This window comes from Bombus fervidus, chromosome 8 (genome assembly GCF_041682495.2).
Source record: "Bombus fervidus isolate BK054 chromosome 8, iyBomFerv1, whole genome shotgun sequence".
NCBI lineage: Eukaryota > Metazoa > Arthropoda > Insecta > Hymenoptera > Apidae > Bombus > Bombus fervidus.
In genome coordinates this window covers 2787979-2810711 of record NC_091524.1, presented here as the reverse complement: position 1 = coordinate 2810711, position 22733 = coordinate 2787979, and the positions used below count along the sequence as shown (strand labels likewise).

Here is a 22733-nt window from a genome sequence, read left to right as displayed (position 1 = left end):
TTACCATCGTTGTATATTGCAATCGTACCTGTAGGTGCTTTCTTTGCGACTCATATAGATATAATTTGAGGTTCGCCAAATCTTAATAATCGTATCAAGTCATCGCTGCATCCCTATAGCATTAACCGATGAGCGTCCGTTTCTTGCGTATTTCTTTTATTGGAATATTACGAACGACATAAATGAAATTGTATAAGGAAGATTAATCAAATTTCACTATGGGAAGTTTTACTATGAATTTCACTATAACTGGGGAAGTTAATTTCGCCATTATTTCCAGTGACCTTAGATCAATCGTTGCAATTAATCGAATAGTGAAGTATATTCATTACTTATCTTATCACATCGATTCTATCTTCTGTATCTTAATTAAAAATTTTATTCTTCTCAAGATAATCATCTATCTTACTCGATGACTTATCGAATTATAAAAGAAAAGTTTCCATTATATTTTTTGACGACCGACGATAGTACAATTTAAAATATAAAATAGGTATTACTCGAAAAATGGATACTCCAACAACTGTGGTAAATTAAATCTAATTAAAAAGAAATTAAATAAACCAGATAGAACAAAATTGAACATTGACGAATATTTAGTTTCTTACCTGAATATCAATATCTCATCGTCTAAAAGTTCTTTTCTCTTTTATTTGCTCGAATATCGCACTTAAAAAGATAATAATATGTGGAATGTATAAGATATAGATACGATTGAATAAGTTGTGTCTTGTAATATTTGAAATAATGTTTTACTTCATATATTTGATCATTTAAATGGATCATTCCATTATACGATGTATGGTATATGTAGTTGTTAAATTGCGCAAAATTAATGTCATTTATGGAATGAAAAATGATTCATGATTCATACGCAACGATACTTTATTTCTTTGATCCGTTGAAAAATAGAATTTCCTTTCCGCCAATGAGGTCAGTACGATAAAGAAATAGACACAGATAACGAGGAACAAGAAATTAACGGCATATGATTTTTATACGTTAATCGCGTATCTTGTCAAGGTAGTGATATTGATTGAAGATATCTATCCTGATAAGGGTGAAGTTTCCATGATAAGCCAGCAAAGGGTATTTCTACACCTCCAAGCTTTTCAGCATTCGTGGATGAACACTCGTAGCATCGACGTGAATTAAATAGTTATAGTAAGAAACATGAGAGTGCACGAATTTTTAATAATCTTGTTCACAATCGGACTCGTTGCCTTACAACCGGGTAATGTATCAGTGCAATCAAATATCCACTTATAATTTTTAAATTTACATATAAACAGATACTGTATATTTGTCTTTACATTAGGGGAAGGAGCACTCCAGTGCTACAAATGCAGCGGCGATTCATGTAAGGAACTGAAACTTGAAACATGCAAGTCTTCCGAAACGAATACAACCGGGACTTCAACCGCGAGTACAGCCTCGACTAAACCCGAGACTTCACCCTCGAGTACAGCCTCGACTACACCCGAGACTTCATCCTCGAGTACAGCCTCGACTACACGCGGGACTTCACCCTCGAGTACAGCCTCGACTACACCCGAGACTTCATCCTCGAGTACAGCCTCGACTACACGCGAGACTTCACCCTCGAGTACAGCCTCGACTACACGCGGGACTTCATCCTCGAGTACAGCCTCGACTACACGCGAGACTTCACCCTCGAGTACAGCCTCGACTACACGCGGGACTTCATCCTCGAGTACAGCCTCGACTACACCCGAGACTTCATCCTCGAGTACAGCCTCGACTACACCCGAGACTTCATCCTCGAGTACAGCCTCGACTACACGCGGGACTTCATCCTCGAGTACAGCCTCGACTACAGCCGCGGATGAATCAAAGGGCACGACTACAACCACGAATGAACCAGGTAATGAAATGGACATACAATTCTATGTAATAGGATCCTGCGTAAATGTAATATTTATCTCGTATGATTCAGTTCGTAATCGTTGTTCCTTTGATGTATTAGAAGGGTTTCAGCTCCTGTTTCATAACGTACAGTAAAAATATAATAGATTGGATAGTTGCGCAAAATTAAATTACAAATTATATTTGTTATATCTTTACAGTACATAATATGTTTTTTATATGCACTGATTTTAGCTCTTTTAGCTTCCATGAATATTGGTAGAAAGCGTAGAAGTGTGATCGATCGGTTCTCACGAATACAGTCCGTTAATAACAGCGTTACATATCACTGTTATTCAGAAACTGGTAAGGCATTTTTCTATAATATTTTTTCGATACACATAGTTTATCCGAAGTTTGTGTTGTTGTGAAACATGTAAAAAACTTAGGTTTTATTAATTAGTTACACATGTATTTTTCTTTTACAGTGAAAGGTATGGAATCCAAGGGTTGTACCTCAGAAAAAGATTTCTGCAAAAATAAAGAATCATGTAAAGTCTGCGATACGGATGGATGCAATTCGGCAACGTCAACTGTTGTATTTACATCTATGATTTTCTCTTTGGCAGTAATCGTATTGCTTGTAAGATAAACTAATAGTTTTCTTATCGTAAAGCCAGCTTTTTCAACAACAACAATCAACAATGCCTCAGCAACGATCAACTAGGTCTTTCCATTTCTTCTTGATAAACAAAGATATTGTATCGAACGGACATAGAGTTTTATAAATTTAATAGTAAGAAAGAAGTAGGATTGTATTGACAATTATAACTAAAATAGCATATTGTACATATATCTATAAAGTTGTAAAATAAAAGTTTAATTTATGTAATTTAAGATAGAACCAAAATTGCACGAGCAGTAATTGATTCGTCCCTGGTATACAATCTATACATTTTTACAGATATAATATATATAATAATCACGTAAATCAGGACATTGCATTTTGCGTCGGGAATGAAATTAATTGTAAACAAAAGTGTATTAAGTATGGTTAATTTGATGTTTAACTAGCAAACCATTCACCGCGGATCGCTGTGTATGTAAGGGCAACGAACTCGATAGATTCGATACGTTCCAGTCGTTATCCGTTATATTCAAGCTTTTCGACATAAATGTTTCTCACGCGAGAATAGCGCAAGCGTCGTTATTTCCAATATGCAAAGAAATTGCATTGAACATGTAGCAATAATAACTTGGAACGCTATCAGGTTTCCATTGACTTTCGGTCAAAACAACAAACGGGAACGTCGACAAAATCGACAATATCGACACGGGAAAAATTGCGTGTTTCTGTTATCATTTTTCTGCATAACATATTTCTAATAGTAATATTTTTAGGTATGCAAGTAAATATCTAATTTTCAATATGCAGAAAAATCCTAGAAGAGAAGAGGACAAACACAAAATGCAAAATGCGAGTGAGCTGGGAGGGGGCGCAGAGGTAGAGGGGCTATTTCAAACAAAGTTAGAACACACTATGAAAGAGCTTAAATTCAAAGGATACGTCGAGAAAAAAATGGATATATTTGGACGACGTGATGTCAAGTGACAAAAAACGAGTATAAAAAAAGAGAGGGGACATGGAGGAATAGTAAATTAGCGAAGAAGGCGTGCGTAAACATGAACTGTGTTGAACGTCACGACGCGAGGCAGTGCATGATGCGCGATTAAGTACATGAATTGAGATTCGGGACGTGCTGGTGGTCGGAGCGGTTCGCGCTTCGCGCGCCTCCACGGTGGTGTTCGTTGGGAATTCTGGGCAATTCCGGCGTTGCTCGCAAGGGTACGCGCGCGGTCGAGCAACTCGATTCGTCGGAGCTGCGCCAAGCACTCCTCAGTCTCCACGACTCCGCGAGGAACCTCAGTCTACAGTCTACCGTCACAGTTCGTGAGCGTCGTTTCGGCAGAGTTTTTCCGTCACTTTCGTGTTTCTTTCAGAATTGCTACCACACGAACGTTTCATTATTCTGTTCGTAGCCTATCCCTTATTCTCTTTTACCACATCGCCAAGTGATAAGACCGAAAAGGAGGGAGAGAAGGGAGAAACTCCTTTCGACGTGGATTCACATCCTCTTCGATTAATCGACTCGTTCTAACCCTAAGCGAAGGAGTTGCTTCTCGTCATCGGTGGATCAGGTGATGCGTGTCGATCGGTGTATCGAACGAGCTGTCATCGTGGCAACAGCAGTCATGCACGATCGACGCGTTTGAATCTTTCCCGTGTTCGTCCCTAAACGTGAAACAGGATTTCGAGACCCTCAGCTTTTCGCGGATTACTCTGCACGGACGTGTGAGTATGTATATCATTTTCTTTGCACACGCATTTATGTATGTATATAAATCAGTACTTAGTCGACTAGCGGCAAGTTCGCCGAAATATTTCGAAATGTCGATGGAGTAAGATGTCGAGTCTGGAGACCCATTACAGATATCTTTGACAGATTAAACCGAAATCTTGTACCGTTGGAATTTGCGTTTTCCCGAATGTTACTTGATCAAACGTGCGTAGACGTATCAATGACGCTTCGAACTTCGAAAATTATAAGAACGAGGAACATCGGCGTTCCTCTGAAAAAGGAAGCAACAACGCGACTGATCCGTCTGTCTACATTACTAACAATAGAGAGAGAGAGAAAGAGAGAGAGAGAGAAATATCATTATTATAGACAGTAAATCGCGAGAAACGTGGCTGTATTTATGTCGATACGTGATGCGAATTTTACATTTTGGTTGCTCTTTATAAACATTAGATAGACCGATTCTTCCTTTGCACTCTGTAACTTTGTTTCGTACTTATATAAAAAAACATCTGGACTATTTCGATTACGATCACAAGATTCCACAATACCCATTGCAGTAGGCAGGTATCCTAATTTACAACAAAGTTTATTTACCCATTGAAAGAATTTGAAAAATTGTTCACGACCGCTGCATTAAACCACCTGTGCGCATTGTTTCCCTTCGATTTTGTAGATTGTAGTTTCAGTAGATCGCCACGACGTTACGAGCTTATCCCGGGATCGAAGATCTTCGGTGCGTTAAACTCGTTAGGGGAACTTGTCCCCGCCTACAATTAGTTTCCATTAACAAGGATAACAAAGCGTTCGGTTAACCGTAAATCGTTGTTGCGCTACGCGCAGGAGTCGTAAAGTTGAATACACACAGAACGTCCGTAGTTTGCGAGTTCAATTTGCACATTCGCGCTCCATCAAACACGTATCTTGTTCTCTGAAGACACTGAAAATCTTTTTTGAAAGAATTGCAGAGGAAAAAACGATGACGGTGACTTCGTTTCTTTCTCGAGAGATGAAAAAGTCTGTTACTTGAAATCAGAACGCGGGAACAGAAGCAAAAGGGAAACGCGATTACGAACCGTAACAGTGTTGCGTGCACGTTAAATCGATCGATGTCTACCCATCGCACGCCATTCCGTTACAATAATTAATTTTCGCGCAATTCGTACCGTCGATATCTTAACTCGATAAAAACGCTAACTGGGAAAATTTGAAATTTGTAATTGCAGCATGAAGAAAGAGACGCGTAATCATTTGACTGATCATATTTATTTTCATTGAACCCGTTGAATAAAGTTCACAATCATTGGAACGTTGGCAGGCGTTGGACCGACTTAACTGCACGACAGGGAAGGAACGCAGAGCCGTGAAATCGTTTAACTAATCACGCGAACCGACTATCGATAGCATACCTGAAAATTAGACAAGTATGTCAAGCGCACGCTGCGATTCGATCGTACCGCACACAACCGTTTTTTCAACCTGATTTGTTGTACATATAATATTGTTTCATAACAAGGTGAATATCCTTTCGTTTCCAGTTTGATATAAATTCTCCGCTTTTCTTCTTTTTTTTTTTTTCCTTCCGAACATATAGTACAATTCTTGGGAAAAACGCGTTTATATTAGGACGATAGTTTTTTGAATTTTTAAGAAACTCTGTTGTTCCATCGTGTCGTCGCCATTATCGTCTCAATACAGCGCGGCCGCAACAAACGATAACTTCTCATCGAACTGGATCTAGATTTTGACAATTAACATCAATTCGTCGTAACTGCGTTGATGTGTTCATTTGTTTAGAGTACAAAAATACGACGCGACGGAAATGACGCGACTGGTAATCGCAGGTAAAAAGCGGAAAGTGGAAATATTCATTGAGCGAGTCTAAGTTCGAAAGAAACAACTTGAGGGACGATAGGATTCCACGCGAGCTTTTCCAAGTGCGTTTGTTCGCTGTTACGTGAACATGTCGACACGTATATATATGTATGTCCACTAATACGTATGAATATAGTAATTAGTTTTGTGTGTGTGTGTGTGTGCGTGCGTGTGTGTGTGTGTGTGTGTGTGTGTGTGTGTGTGTGTGTGTGTGTGTGTGTGTGTGTGTGTGTGTGTGTGTGTGTGTACACTATATACATTACTATATTATATTATATTATACTATATATATATATATATTATATATATGTAATATGGCTGCTCAAGTATGAATCTCGCGCGGTCAGAGAAATCAGGAATCTAGAACTTGGCGAGAGAGTAAGAACCGCACGATTCTCCGGATATCCGTTCACGCTACGAGCAACCGAAACCCGCCAGCCGAAGCCAGTTCACCCACGACATTGAAAGTTACGATCGGGGAGAAATCGGATTGCATTTTGCCCGGCTACTTACTTACTACAACAAGATACATTTTGCGTTAACAACGGTTACGTTTATTCGCATTTCCGCATTACTTCGTTTCCATTTCATTTTCCTGCTTTTCGTTTTATCTTCCTTTTTACATCCGATATCTGTCTCTAAATACGATCCAAATACGGACGAGGTATCTCGTGTTCTTCGCGAGTTAAAATACGACATGCGCACTTATGTTATGCAAAGGTTCGAAGCAGAGAAATATAACGACAAGGGGGCAAAGTGAAAAGGAAAGAAAAAGAACACAGAAGAAGACGCAATGAGGCCCAGGGCTCTTGTCCGGTTCATCGACCTATCGTCCGGTCTCCTTAGCCTCTCGTTCTTCACCTTTCTCCCGACACTTGGTTTCTCTTTCTCTCTGTAAACTTTTCCGTTGGTCCCGAGTCGCTTCCCAACCAGTGTAGGAATCTCGCCTTGGTCACGGTACGAAAGATACTCGGATTTCGCGATGAAAAAGATGCTCGCGACATTCGACCAGTTTCCATATTTCTATCATAGGACGTATAAAATCACTTTTCGTCCTAAGAGGTTGTTCGTAACTTTCGCTTACATGATACAATGAAGGAGAGATACTAATACAATTTCGTTTGGCGACGAGACTTTGTCTTTCCAAACGATATAACTTCAAAGAAACATTGTACGAGAACCTTTGAAGAATCAACGTTTCTTAGTTAAATAAATACGTAGCTGGTGCTTATCGCGCTGTGTTCATAACATCCACCACCGTGTTCACATTTGTCTTCGCTTCGTCTTTTCTTTAATTCTATACTTTTAGTTATCAAAATTACATATTGCGTAGCTGTAAAATTTGTTTTTTATTTTTAACGGTTACACGCGTCAGACATATGCATAGATAATTGTCGATAATTGTATACCGGTGGGTATACTCGTTAAGTCGCATCTCAAAGAAAAATCTAAGGTCTTCGAATTATAGAGTGTTTTTTCTTATCGAATTTTTCGAGTAAGAGAAGTTTAACGAACGAAACCGGTTTATGAGGCTTTGTATAAGGGTGTCCTCAGACAATCAATAATATCGTCAATATTTCAAAGTCCTCAACATCATATAATCGTATAATATTGATAATATCGTATCGACGATACATATTGATTCTTTTAGTTAAGAACCTTGAAATATTGACAACATGTAATATATTAATAATCTTAGAGCACCCTAAAAAATAATATATATATATCGAATTGTATCAAAGAAAGACAAATTCAACTTCTAGGCGTCGGTTATCTATGTAAGAAAATAAACGATGGTTTATCTCGTACAACCAGTATGAGTACGATTTGAGTTGAAGTACGATTTTTTATTGTAACATTTAAATATGTATAATATATATCTATTGGTTCGTATTTTAGAAGCGGAATGAACAAAATTGTGGTTGTCATAGAGGTTATCGACTTATAATGGTGTAGTAGATGCGATGTAGATAAAGAGATACAACCTACTTGTTGATGGTCGGAAAGGGCTGTTGATTTCATCCTTCTAGTATCCCCATTTAGAATGGTCCTGCGTCAAGTTCAAGTATTTGTTGGTGCAGCGCATGTAGATACCTATACACGTGCACGTACATACCGCTACTTGGCATTGATAGTGGAACAACATACAAAATATAAACTTTAGAGAAGAAACTTCTTAAAATTGACATTTTTGAAAATACCAAATACAAGCTTTACTAATGTAACTGTCCTCTGACACAAGACTAATGAAATTATAAATGAAACGTTCTACACGATAAAAATAGAAACATTTTTTGAGTTGCGTCGCTATCAATGCCAAGAAGCGATACTTACTTGTATACGAAAGATCGGACTTATATCATTCGGTGCATACGAGGGAAAGAAAAGAACGAATACGAAGAAGATACGTAAGACGATGACTTTATCAGCATTTTGGGCGTCTATTTTTTACTACTTTTACTTTTACCTACGTTTTCTCTCTCTTCTTCTCTTGCGTTTCCCAAACTCTTCTTTTCACGTTCCAGACTTGTAAGATCGCGACGATAGAATTATTGGCCTCTAAAAAACAAGCCATTTTTTTTTTTTTATAGATGGATTCTACGCACATTTTAAAATTAAACCGGTTTTACGACGTCTTCCACATTTGGGAGATCCGGGGAAATTAATGAACAACGATTCCGCTGAAACACATTTATCGTCGGTTTAAGAAGAATACAACCAACCGAAAAAACCATCGCGCATCTTTTCTTTCTCTTCAAATTATTTCTGTTCCTTTCCTCGCATCTTCGCCGCACATTTTGCATACGTAGAGTAGAGAGACATGTCTGCTTCCGCTCGCAATCGATGCTTCACATTTTTTATTTCAACGAAAATAACCAAGTTTGCTTTTTTTCAATTGTATCTCTTGTCTTTTGTTTAACCGTGAACAAGCCAAATCGAAACGTAGCAACGATACAGAAACAACTGTATACGAGTTAAACAGACACAATGACGGACACAATCTGTACGCATATATGTACCTATATTGTCCTACGCAACCGGCTCGGTACGCCGCAGCAGTATGTCGCGTTTCGTTTTCTCTTTCATCCGACTAAAAGGGACTATGACCCTTAGGGAACTTAAAAAATTTTTTACGCTATATTCGATAGAGAGAGAGAGAGAGAGAGAAAGGAGGAAAATTACCGTAGACTTAAATTCGAGCGCGGATGGGAACATCTAGTTGAAGATATTTTGTTAGTTTACGAATCTTTTTAATTTATTTACGCCATCGAAATCGTTTGTCGTCGAAATTTTTTCTACTACTCGTAGTAGACTTTTGACAGAATAATTAAGAAATAAAATAGGCAAGGACATCATTTGCAATTGAAAAATATCCAGAGCTGTAGAAGAGATTGTTTCTTCTTCTCACGAGCGAGCATCGTGTGTCAAGACCCTAAAACCTCGTTCGAAACAGGAAGACTGACCGAGAGGACAGGTTGGAACAAGGTCGAATTTACGATTTGTAGGTCGGCCGGTTCAGCCTCCGCTGCTAAAACTTAATATACAAGTTTCTTGATCGACGCATAGTGACCGTAAACGTTACCTAACGCGGGCGCGGTAACGATCGAATCGCACCACGAGGTATTGTTAAAATATCGAACCATACTGTTTTATATTATTTAGCTGTTTCAAAATGATATTATGAATAAAGTTGTATCTCGGATGGACACGTGAACTAAAGTGACCGGTTAACTGCCGTGATCCTGGTATACGAGCTAATGAATCATTAACGGTTCTGTTTGTCCGTTAATGCCTCTTAACTTAACCCTTAGGAGTCTGTTTCATATCCGGTTAGCCCAAACCAGTCGAAAGCAGACAATACTCGTGACGCTTGCGTCATATACACTTACATATACTTGTTTATTACATATTTCATTTACGAATCTTTGCGAACATAAAAGACCGCGACTTGGGCCGACCATACAAATTCGAGTGCTTTATTTCCTTTTTTGTTACCGCAGTCTCGCTACTGACTTTAACGTTCGCTATAATTGTTCGCGAAACTCCAACGAGTTGACACGACGTCAAGAATATATTATCACCGCAGACTAAAACGACTTTATGTAATTTCGTGTGAATTCACAGGTAACACGGATGGTATTATAGTCACTACTGGAACAAAAACGATTTCGTATCGGTTGCACGTTGCTTAATTATTCTCGTGCCACTTTGTGCTTGTCGTTATTAGGAAAAATGTAGCAGAAACAGCGGAAGCTCTATTCAAAGCGCTATAAATATAGCGGCATAAATCGGCGTGAGTCGGTTTGAAAAGGTTCTGCGTATTAACGAGTCTAGAAAGGAAAAAGATGTATATCTGCAGAAGGAGAATCCTGACGGAACGCGAATAACTTGGCTCGCGTTCTCGCACTCCGCGTTCGCACGATTCTCACGAGATTGCCGTTTTAATCGCAACTTTGATCAGCATCGAACGAAATAAAATAGGATCGGCACGGAAACTGTTTTTCCTAGACATTTGGGTAATCAAGCATCGAAACAAGAGGTGAGCAAGGAATAAATGCTATTCGCACGACGTCGCGTTCGCCGAACAATTGTAGACACACTCGTAGAAGGTAAACGATACGGGCTGGCCCTGAACAGAGCGTTATTATTTTTCGAGGACGATAACTCACGTTCCGCGAACGTGACCAGACTGCTAGGGCGGACATTTGTGCAGACGGAACGTTTCGTTTGCGCGTTTTCGCATTCGAGTAGACGAGGGAATATTTCCTATAGCCTGGCGGCGTTCCGAGATACGCTCGATCGCCTTCGTTTCCTCGTTATACAAACTCGCGCACGAGAATCGCTTCGACTTAAACAAGATACCCTGCCGAGAGAATTCTAACGTGGGAGAAGGAACTTAACCCTAATATGGCTTGTACCGAACGGAACAACGAGTCGGCAGAGCGAAAAGCAGTCCCGTTAAACAACTGATTGTCAAAGAGAGAAAGGAGGTAGAGAGAGGCGGAGAAAAGAGAGAGCACGATGTTTATATTCGAGCAGCATTTTGCGAATATCAGAAGGAGAATCGAATAACTATCGACAATGGTAGAGGAATATTTTTCGTCCTAGTAGTATGTGGTCTTGAGCAACGCCAACTCTGAACGATAACCTGATGCATAGCGGACGATGACGTCACGCCGAAGGGCAGCTTTGAAATCGAGGTTCTTCGCCTCCAGCCTCCCCTCTGCCAGGATAACCTGTTCCCAGAACCCTGTTTCATCGATCCATCCTTCGCGCTCAAACTCTCAAACTGTCGTCGTTCCTACGTGAAAACTTGAATATCTTCTTTGACAAAATAATCGTACGCGTATTACGCGTCGGAAACGGATAAACGAGTAATCGTGTCGGTAGATGATCACGCGACGGTTTGAAATTTCGTTCTATTGATCGACGTCACAGTTGAAACGATATCGTTTCATTGACACGTAATTTGTTTATTCGTCTATTTAGCAAATTAACGAGCACAAGCCAGGTATCATGGTACAAGGAAGAGGAAAAGGAATTACGGTAGAGAACAATGATAGATGCACGACGAAGGAAACAAAAAAGAAATATGAATATATATGAGAAAAGACATAATTGGGCGGATAAAGAAAGTCGAATTGTAATAACGCTTTAGGAGTTAAATAATTGCAACACCTATCGCCTTAACTTATGGTAAGATCGAGAGAACTGATCGACTCGATCGCAGATACTATTTGCATATTCTGGTGACGGAGTAGCAAAATCTGAGATCGCTCGAGAAGAAGGCAAACCATAAGAAGACCACAGTATTGTGTAAAGAACGTGAACGAGATAATTGTGAATTTCACAAAGTATGTCCGATAAAATTATAACCGATATTGTTATACTCCTATGAATCGTTACGAATAGTTACACAAGATGAATCGTTGATCGTTAAGAGTGAATAATCGCTTGGCGATATTACGCAATTAACCACGACATACGTTAACAACGTTCGACGTTCTTGCTAGTTTTCCGTATCAACTTATGGGTATGCAAGCACCTACGTACTACATATGCATACATACGTGTTTGTTCGAGAATGAGAAACTTCTTTCCGCTTGTATCAATAACGATGACTAATTGCGTGAGTAACATGTAAACACGTGACGAGAATCTACGCGCATATTCTACCGCGTTTTTCGATACGTTGCAAATGTATGCACTTCACCTACATGGGCGTTATTACGCGTATCGAAGCTGGTGCTGGCGGTAAATATTAACGAAAAATGAACGGGCGAATAAAGCAGAAAAAGGAATACGCATGGGTACCTATATGTATACTATACATATACGTATATATTATACATATGTATCTGGCGACGCAATTTCAAAGACATCTCACATTGTCCGGTTGATATTCAACGAGGGGACTCGATGACTAAGAGACTACGTAGGCGGAAACAAATCATCAGCTCTAAATTGATATCGCGTGCATTCTGCGAGATAGTCGACGCTCTTATCGTCTTTGCGCACTGTGTCTGCTTCTCACGAATCGCCAACTAACGACGCGACGACGTTCAAATCTCGATAGCCTTTATCTATGGTATCGTTCATCGATAAACGTTTTCCGTTTACATCGCTTTCGTATAAATCTCACTTGCTACATACTCGATGTTCGAGTTACGAAAATCCTTTTGTATCTATTACTTTCTCCCGAACGATATTTTGAAAACACATAGCTACATATATAGAGGTTCGGTCATTTGCATCGGTGATCGTAACTGTATGCATACAAAGAGCTGCGTGCGTAACTGCGCTGACACGTGCACGTAGATTACTCTAATTGTTAGACAACCGAACCAAGAGCTTTTCTGCGTAAGCTTACGCGTCTCGATTCTCTCTTTTCGCGGCCTGATAGTCGATAATTTGCAAATATTTGCATGCACCGAATGCGCACGTACGGTGGCATCTCGTTCTGGTTTTATCGTATACGCGATGTACCACGTTTACGGATGTTTGATAATACGTGAATCATGCGGAAATCATTAGCAAAAAATGTAATAAATATAGATATGCGTGTTTACAACACGATGTAACTACTTATACTTTACGCGTAACGAGCAACGACTTAGGTATTCGTTATTGGACTCGTCCGTTTGTCTCTCGTACTACATTTCCATTACGTAACTCACAAACTACTGTAAGCTATCATATTGGAATCAGTAGTATACGCACAAGATAATCGATATCAAAATACCAAGTGGATAAAACAACGAACTCGACAAAATATGTCGACGATTTCTTTGGGGTGTAGCCAGTTGTTGACGAAGATGACGGCATGCCTCGTTACGGCCGTCGTTCGCGGCTCTGTAATAATTACGATACTTGTTGCTCACTCATGGTTAGTTATTCGAGTAACACGACGCGACGTCTCTGCCGTTGTCCGTCGTTATTGTGTGCAGCTTCTGTGGACAACAACTATGACTATACCAGGAAACTACCGACGTTTGATAGTAATTCACAGAGACGCAGACCGATCTCTATAGCCTGAGTTTATTGAATGGCTGGCGATCGATCGGTGGGGGCGCGAAAACCTAGTTGTATGAAACATATATGTACTTATGAAACACGTATGAAATGAATAAACGCGAATGTCGATGTTTGAACGCAGCCTTAGGTAAGCGTAATTCGCGAAACAAGGGCACAACGAAGGTATGTAATAACGGACAATAGTATGCGGCGGACAATGACATGACGCGAGGAGAACTGAAAAGAGCTTCGTACGTCCGATACAGTTGGTTTCAGGTTTCGGCACGTTTTACCAAGCGTTTATCGTGTTTCTATTCGCAGTGTCGAACGTTCGTCGCGCATCGCAAGAAGAACGACGCGACTGAAAGATGGAGGCAAAGAGATAGCGGAATGGAGAAGAAAGCGTTCCGCGTGAGAGAGATCCGATATAAGTGTGACAGTTGGAAAGTAGCGATGGGAATGATGTCATCGTACGAATTACGAGTGTAGACAATTTTGTGGAAAGTATATCTATATAATATGCTCGCATTAAGATTAATACAAATTATCTTGCTACTTACGCGTGCAGCTTCTTACGATTATAAGAATAATCAATTTACAATTATACGAATATCGAAATATTCAAATGTACGTACAACACACTATCGATTTCTCCTTTCTTTCGAATATCGTCCTCCCTGCGATGATCAATCAATAATCTCTTTCTGTACAATCGTTTTTGCCGACTACTCCCACGAATTTCCTGCGCGTATGCACACTCTCCATCCATCCGTGTTCGTCAAGTTACAAGTAGAATCAGGTTTCGTCGCTGTTTAGTTCGTCAGCGTACGTTTTCTTTCGTTTTGTTATAATGATCGATTTCGATTTGTCCTCAAGATTTTTCTAGGATGGGAGGGCACAGAGAATTTTGTACCCACGGCCGCGAACAATCGGTCGTCCCGTGAGAACGCGAAAAGAAACAGTCCGCGAACATACTTATCGGCAGTTGATCTACGGGCAAAACCAAGAACCAAGTTCTTGCCGGTTTAAAACAATGGTGCATCCTTGTCGAGCGTGTTATATCGTTATAGATAACGTAGATATCGCGCTTCCGGCACGCACAATGCGTTTCGTATACGCTCGCACACGAACCGCCATCTCTTGATCGATTCTCCTTTCGATCCTCGAACGTGTAGGAATATCGTTACTTGAAGAGCGTAAACCAAATATGCGGGCGTGTCACATCGATGAGGGCGGGCAGCTACTACAATAACAGTACAAGCATAGCTTTGCCCAAATTTTCTCTAATTTTTCCTTACGCTGCGCGTACCTAATATATATCGTATACGCATTACGGAGATGGAAAGAAATCTCGTAGAGACTGCTCTCTGTCGCTCATCGTCACGCAGTGCTTCACATTGTTTTCTTTCTACGTATGACATTTTCGACCTATGCGCGCGCTTAACTTTACGACAATGTTGAATTCATCGAAAACGACCATTCCTTCCAGAGGTCCTTCTCCCACTTTCGCGGTAAACGTAGATACGTAATGTATTCTAATATCGGACGAGATGTCGCTGTCAAATTTTAATCGAGAGGCTGACACTTTTATCAGGGAATTCTTAACGATGGGACCGAATAATGGCATCGCCCGTGCGACGATGCGACAACCCATGCACTTAGACCGTGATTACTCACCCGACTAACTTGTTAAAGGCGTCGCTGTGATCGAATTAAGGTCGGACAAGAGTGGAACTTTTCTCGCCATGATTAAGTGGGTCGTTGCTAAAACGTTATTGGTTGATTAGCTTTATCCATGCTACTATCGGATGGTGTGTCCCTTACGTTTCTCACTTTGACTGTGCCTCTCGCATTTCGTATTCGATCGAACACGTACCATTTTGTTCTTTAGCACAGAGAACGTGTCGTCGCGCCATCAACGTCATCGTAATCGTCGCCGTCGAATTTAACCCGTGAAGAAGTCAGACGGAGAGAATCGAAGGAATAATCGTGGATCGTGTCGCGTCATCGACATCACCGATGGTTCTTTCGTGTAACATTTTATCTAGACGCGGTCAATCGTCAAAAAATTGGAAAGATATCTGAGAAACATTCCCTGTTAACTCGGAACAAACGAACGATCGAATGACAGAGCACTGACATGGATCTTGGTACCTTCGTATAATATCTGTATCGTTTTCGTTTGGCTTCTATTTCGTCTTGTGAAAAAAACAAAAGAGTTGTGGTTATGGGCTTTCGATTCGGATCGAACAAGTCAATCGTTTGTTTGGTTTTCAGGAAAAGATGAATGCCCCGCCGCCGGTATACGCATCTTCCTGCCCTACGTTGCAGTCGAACCTGTCGCTGCACAGTTCTTCCTATTACAGTGAATACAGTGGAGCTGCGAGGAGGCGATTATCGTCGACGGGAGAGGCAGACACTTCAGCCACGTCTAGCTATGAAGGTAGCGATAGTTCTGAAAACAGCGATGAATCGCGTTTAGAGCCAGTGAGCCAGATGGAACGGGAACAACTCGAAACGTTTTTCAGGGGTTTGAAGTCTCAGGTAAGTGAAGCTGTGTGTGCTCTTTGCCAAAATGCTCAGCAATTGTATTGTATTATCGTTTTGTTTCGTTCGAACAACAGGTGTTTGTTTGCGAGTCGTTGGCCAACTTGTATCTGGGAAGCGCGTCGCAAACCGAAAGATGGGAGCTTCGGTTTACCGGCATACCCGTAGTAGTTTTGGATCTTGGAGAAACCCGATCGAGATCGAAGAGGCGGATTCAAATTCTGTTGGCTGAACGTGGCACTTGTTTTACTCTTTGGAGGGAGACCATCGACAATTTGTCGTCGTACAAGGTAAAAGAGATGTTGTCAATCGACCAATCGGTAATTTATAAGTAATTCTAAACGACTAGAATTCGTTTTGGAAAATAATGTTTCACAGGTATCGGGCCCGGCTTTTCATACGATGTGTCTTTCGTCCGATCACACGCGCCTCGCGGGACTCAGCTTCGATAATCCGAAAGCCGCGAACGACCTTTGGCAACACATAGAAAGACTCGTTTCTTGTCCAGAGAACATTAGTCTCTCGATACCAGGGAAGAAAAAGAAGAAGCCCGTGCAGAAGAAAGTGGTTTTACCGGCCAAGAGTAATATCAGCCAACCCTGTCAATTTCAGCATGTGACGAGCGTCGACGCTGCTGATCGATCCCGATATTTTTCCCTTCAAACTATGGTGCCGCCTTTGAACGAGCTAGAAAATTCTTTGGAAGCAAATTTTTGAGATAACGAGAAACCGGGCAATCGTTCAGATCCGTAGAATTGTTCAGATTCTGTCGCGTTGCTCGTTCATCTATTGCGCCTATGTTCTAGGGATCTATGTATCCGATAAGATAAGATTACCTGAAAAATATGGCATATACCCTTCGAGCTTTCGAGGACGAACAAAATCAGACGATTTGCCAGATCTATCGCCTTTCTATTGCGTTTTATCTCGATATATAATATCGCAGAAGAAGAAAGCAAAAGGAACGTATCAATTAATCTTTGTTCTTCTTCTCTTTTTCTTATTTTTTGGTCTTCCTTCTTTTCTTAAGACAAAAAGAAAAACAACTAATCAGAAGAAGAAGAAGAAGAATCGTTATGAATCTCGATCGTTCGGAGATGCCTGAAAAGCAAGAAATTCTCGAATCGAGAAAAAGAAAAATCAAAACAAATAGCCTATTATTCCTTCTACTATAATCGTAACTTTCGAAGGTTTGTGTTCTTAAGAATGTCGTTGAATTCAACGATTTTGCTCGAAGGAGCACAACCCATGGTACATACAACATCTCGTCTTTGAAATACTTGGTGCGAGTTTAAGAGTTTATTTAAGAGTTCTTGTAATAATATTCTCTTGGAAACATTTGGCATTCATCATTAACGAGCGATTCCACGCTCATTTCGATCGTTGTCTTCACATTTGTCGTTAAAGTTCGCTGTAGTTGTATTGTCAGTGAGTTTTATGCGGCACGACGAATTAAAATGTTAATGTTATATACGAATCGTTCTGAAATTTAAAAAATTCCCATTTGAACAAATTCAAATGAATTCAATACATATACGTACTATATATATAGATACTATACGTAGTGTGGGTGGGATATGAAACACGAGTCGAGGGGAGCGAACAGAAAATCGAAGGCATTTTTCAAATTTCATGGATTTTTATCGTGTCGCATCCTAACGGTTTCATGACAAAGTGCTTCCTTTTTTAATAATGCGTTCGAATGCTCAGCCAAGAAATTTTATCACTCTTCCAACGTAATGCGTTTCGAACTAACGAATTCTGTCCGAATAACGACTGCGATAAGACTGGTTTTATCATTCGTCCTATATTTAGAAGAACGCGTTAAACATAGACATGATGATGATAATAGCGTTAACACGTATCTTCGTTATTCGACGTTGATCGTTACCACTGATCGTTTTTCGACATGGGACTTTTACTGCTGGACAGAGCTTATTAACGTTATTGGCATCGATTAATAGAGTGTGAAAAAATTATGGAAGAGAGAAGGAAAAAGAAAAGAGAGAGATAGGAAAAATGGGAATGGAGATGCGTAGTTAAACAGTGTTTTCTGTTCCAAAGACGCGTAGTGTCGTTGTTGTCATCGTTAAAGCGTATCATATAAGGAATATCAAGAGAATAATTAAATTGTTCGCATTCAAGCATACCGTTAATCCATTTATCGATGAGAAATAACTATCGAACGTGTTTGCCTGCTTCAAATCACTAGAGATTTTCGGTGATGATCTCTAAACACTTGATTGTATGTACGAAATAACTTCGATATCGACTAACGTATTGATTTCTTTGTCTACGACTGTGATATAAATATATTTGTATAGTTACATTTACGTAATATGTATCCGCATTGGTTAATCATTTTGATATGTAAGTTTACGACCATCGTTTCGCATGTAATAATTATGCTAATAAATAATAAGTTTACGTAATAGATATATCGCATTCGTTTGCGTTATTTTGTCATATTTTATGCAACTGATATACTATATGTAAATATCTATTATCGTACTGGATAGAAGTGTAAGTAGTACAACTTACTTACAATTACAGAGAAAAAGACGACGAAAGACACAATTACGTATATATTTGGCAGCGTAAGGGAATGAAGCGTCTAAAGAGGGCGCAAGCAAGCTTCGACAATTATTGTCTCGTTTTAACCGATGCCGCGCGTCGCTAAGCGTGCGTCGTACGTAAGTAAATAGTGTGGAAGACTACATGAAGATCGGTGGGTCGTCGTACCCGGAACCAAAGCGACACTTTCCACGCCGTTCGAATTGGTGGCTGACTTTCTTTTCGTATTCTACCTACCTAGTAAGTACCTAGATGTCGGTATACGTCGAAACGCACTAGTTTTGAATCGTTTCGAATCTACGTTAACATTCTTCTCGCGCGGGTCGTACTGTACTGCATTCACTAGACGTAGACCGTATGAGACTTGTGACACGTGAGCAAGAGTTTGCTCTACTCGAGCAGGATGTGATTTCCATTCCACTTTCACCGGTGGGAAGACTCGGCGACGATCGCGTCGAACCTGCGCTATTCGCTTAAAATTAGTTTGATAAGGAACGTTCATCGCTCGTACGAAAAGCTAAGCGATCGGTAGTACGATCTGTATCTGTATTCCGTATACGGAGGACAAACCGCACAACCCGGAGGAAATATATGTATGTACGAAGGTTCTCGAACGGACAAGAAAGAACGAAAAGAGGTCGTGGAATTCCATAGAAACGTGTAAACACTTGGGTCGCGTGCTATCACGTACGTACTGTATTCGCATACTTACATCTTACGTCGATTGGTGAGTCGCACGTGATAGACTTTAGACTGTGTATCGCGAAACTTTTGACGCCGAAATTACGAACTTGCTGTTCGTTCGTTGAATGTTTCGTCGTGCAAAAACTATAGCTACCGGTTGCTGTGACGCATATAGTCGAGAAGAAGGGAAAGAGAAGCAGGTGAAGGATGCATGCGACAGGAAGCGGATGAGAGACACGATCCATCTATACGAGGAAACGACGAGTCTTTGCGTCGCGGTGCGTCGTCGTCAGTGTGTTTCTAGAACTCACGTACTACATACATATTTCGTTTCTTTGCGCGAGCTCTAAGCCACTCTCGCCACCGCTACTTCAATTTCTTGATCTCATGTCTCGTTTTGAATTAGCAATATCAAAGTACAAATACTAATTGTATAGCGGGAAAGTTTCTTTGGCTTGACCGAGTGAAATTCGCGAAACCGCGTTCTAGCCTACTAGAAAAAGCGTATATAATGGAGACACTAATGCGCGTACGCAAAGACATGCATGAAGCCATAAATCTGATACGATCTAAAGAAACTGTCGATCCCGCTGTTGATCTGTACGACACAGCGGAAACGATTTACGATCTCCTTCTTTCTAGAAAAACATTACTAAGCGATTGAGAATTACCGCGAGCGCGTTTTCAACGATCTTCGAGCTATCACGAGCTATACACCGAGACTACGCGATCGACAGCGAACGAAATGAACGAATACGAATAAGAATTAGATACAGACACGTTTCCATCATCAAATCACTCACTTTTAGAAACCATGCGATTTCGATGTCGGTTTCCTATTAATTCGACGTCGCAGATTTATCTCGTTGCGATTTCATTGATTAGAAACGTAAACTTGGTTGCAACAACGGCCGGGGATCTAGGGAAGTAGCAGATGTTGCGTGGGTTCCAGGTACCAGAATCAAAGCGAGGCTAAAGAGAGCCTCCAAGCTGAGCTCGGAAGGGGCAGGGAGAGAGGTATACGGAGACACCGATATTGGGTTAGTTTTTACAACTGGTTTCTAGTTTCCACAGTGGTGTAATGAGGCCTGTGCTTCCCGTGTAGACGTAGACGAACATCACGTTCCAGATTATAGTTGCGTCGCGACGCGGTACGACGCGGTACGATGCGGCGCGACGCGATACAGATCAGACAAGGACGAAAACATAGAACAAACAGGAACAAGCCATTTACCATTATTAATCATTGATCAGTGTCTTCGTTGAGTATTAAAAGATTCGATCTTGAAGGAATTCGCCTCAAAACACATACTCCGATGCTTCATCGATCGACGCCAACGATAAGTAAAACAATTTACGTGTATACGTATACTATATAAAATCGATCGACGAGCCTGGTGTAAATGACAAGAAATAGACAGTTTGCAGTTACACGCGTTAGTCTTAAGTAAAGGGTGGAAATACGAGGAAAACAGAAGGGAAGGATGCGTAGGATAGAACGTACTACAACAGGATGGAAGTGGCGCATACGATTGGCCACAGATGGCAGAACAACTTTTTCCACGATTCTCCTAGAAATAAATATAACGCTCTCTTGTTTGATCTAAGCTCGGATCGTTTCTCAGCAAACAGCTTGACGCGTTACTAATGTAAGCGTAGCCTTTTCACCACGCCGATTCGCATGTGTATAAACATAAGTCTCGAAGACGGGTGGCGAAGCTCGAAGGAGATCCGCGTTGAATTTTTCCGCGTCGAGTCGGTGAGTATCGATACCCACCACGTCGCATCCACTGCTAACGGTAAGATAATGCCGCGAGCTCATCCCCGCGCCCATTTAACTTTTATTAAGATGGTGACGGGCATGACCTTTCCTCCATCGTGCCTCTCAATCAACGCGCATCAACGTAATGTTCGTGCCGGACATTTTTCTCACGTTCCGTATCTTCCTTTCGGGCCCTGAATAAATAATCACGGTTTTAAAGTACTGCTATCGAGTCTCTTCCCAGCGGAAATTCTTCCCAATCGCTGTAACCAACCGATCCTTTTAATTGTACAATCTCGTTTTTAACCCGAGTCGGTCGACCCACTTTTCACACCGGTTGCTCGTGTTCGGTAATCTTGCCAATATGTTGAAAAATCGGACGAATCGTTTCGTCGATGTTTTTCTCCTTATCATCGATCGTACCTACATCGACGTTGAGTCGTTATTACAAGCAAACCTAGCCCTTAACTTTGTCATTGGTGATGGTATCTGCCGTCTTTGCTTTCGTTACAGGAACGAGGACAAAGAGCAAAGTGATAATCGACGATTCGATCTTCGCTTTTTTCCCAGCGATGGAACCCTTTTTCGTACGTCGAAACATCGATTGATCTCGCATTCTGAACTCTATGTTCTACGTTCGATGACCCCATTTCGAGGTTTTGAAGCAACGAGTTCTAAAACGGGTAGAAACCCGCGACGAAAGGAAAAGAAAGTTAGTGACGCTACGTGTAATGCGACAAAGAACGAGCGGATTGTTAATTGTTCGATTATGTGGAGTCGATAAGAATCAGCAGCGGCTAGGTCATGGTGTGCGGATCGATGGGAACGAAGCTGTAGGAACGTTTCGAGAAGAGACATGTGCCGCGGTGTATCTATAGTCGATGCTCGTCGGTCCTACGTGCCGGTAACGTTATTTCGTCGACTTTTTTCTCGGCATGTCCATGTACACAGGGTTCGATCCCCTGTCCTCTCTGTGACAGATTTATGTTATCGACATTGATGCTAAATTACGCCATAAATTAGCCTTAAATTCGTACTTTCGATGCACCTCAACCTCCTCCTTCTACTCGTCCCGATTCTTCTCAGCTTTCCGCCTTCCTGTCGTCCTTCGACGTAGCTCTCTCCTCTCTTTTCATTTTGCGTACAATATTACTTTGTATAGGTACGAACGATCGATGAATTGGATCGACGCTGTTGTCGACACATGTTGAGCCATTTCTGCTTGATATGTCGGAAAGGATCGCGATCGTGACGTATCGAAGTGCGTCGTCGTGACGCATCGCGTCGCATCGCACAGGACAATCGAAAAATTGTAACTTTTCTTCGCTTCTCACGATGATTAGAAAGAAAGGGGAAGCTTGCTTCGAAGGATCGAAAACTGTTCGAAGTAAAAAGCGAAAATTAAGGCCCGTTAATGCCGATAAATCGTGATCAAGTACCGTTTCAGCAGCTTTAACATTGCGCGAACGCTCTTCCCCCGGAGAACCTCGTTTCGCCGATAAATCATTCAATGGACACGTGTAATCGATCGCCGTTTCTTTTTCGATTCT

General features: G+C 40.9%; 2 protein-coding genes and 1 long non-coding RNA gene across 6 annotated transcripts; all 3 read left to right on the top strand.

Moving 5' to 3' along the window:
• The first annotated feature begins 1078 nt into the window (after window positions 1-1078).
• LOC141445818 (uncharacterized) lies at window positions 1079-4224 on the top strand. The gene is made up of 3 exons (XM_074111883.1): window positions 1079-1234; window positions 1319-2232; window positions 2355-4224. Exons 1-2 carry the CDS (start codon window positions 1174-1176, stop codon window positions 2020-2022), a joined length of 765 nt encoding a protein of 254 aa, XP_073967984.1. The 5' UTR covers window positions 1079-1173; the 3' UTR covers window positions 2023-2232; window positions 2355-4224.
• Window positions 4089-18601, top strand: Mesr3 (misexpression suppressor of ras 3). 4 transcript variants are annotated; one of them, XM_072009391.2, is made up of 4 exons: window positions 4089-4219; window positions 15894-16160; window positions 16241-16453; window positions 16542-18601. In XM_072009391.2, exons 2-4 carry the CDS (start codon window positions 15900-15902, stop codon window positions 16878-16880), a joined length of 813 nt encoding a protein of 270 aa, XP_071865492.1. In that variant the 5' UTR covers window positions 4089-4219; window positions 15894-15899; the 3' UTR covers window positions 16881-18601. The 4 variants fall into 4 exon arrangements, with proteins under 4 accessions (XP_071865492.1, XP_071865494.1, XP_071865491.1 ...); XM_072009393.2 differs by having other exon boundaries at window positions 4089-4223; XM_072009390.1 differs by lacking the exon at window positions 4089-4219 and adding an exon at window positions 15410-15427.
• A 221-nt stretch (window positions 18602-18822) lies between these two features.
• Window positions 18823-22219, top strand: LOC139990281 (uncharacterized). Its single transcript, XR_011800537.1, has 2 exons — window positions 18823-19424; window positions 20374-22219. It is a non-coding gene; the product is annotated as an uncharacterized lncRNA (long non-coding RNA).
• Window positions 22220-22733: the final 514 nt, after the last annotated feature.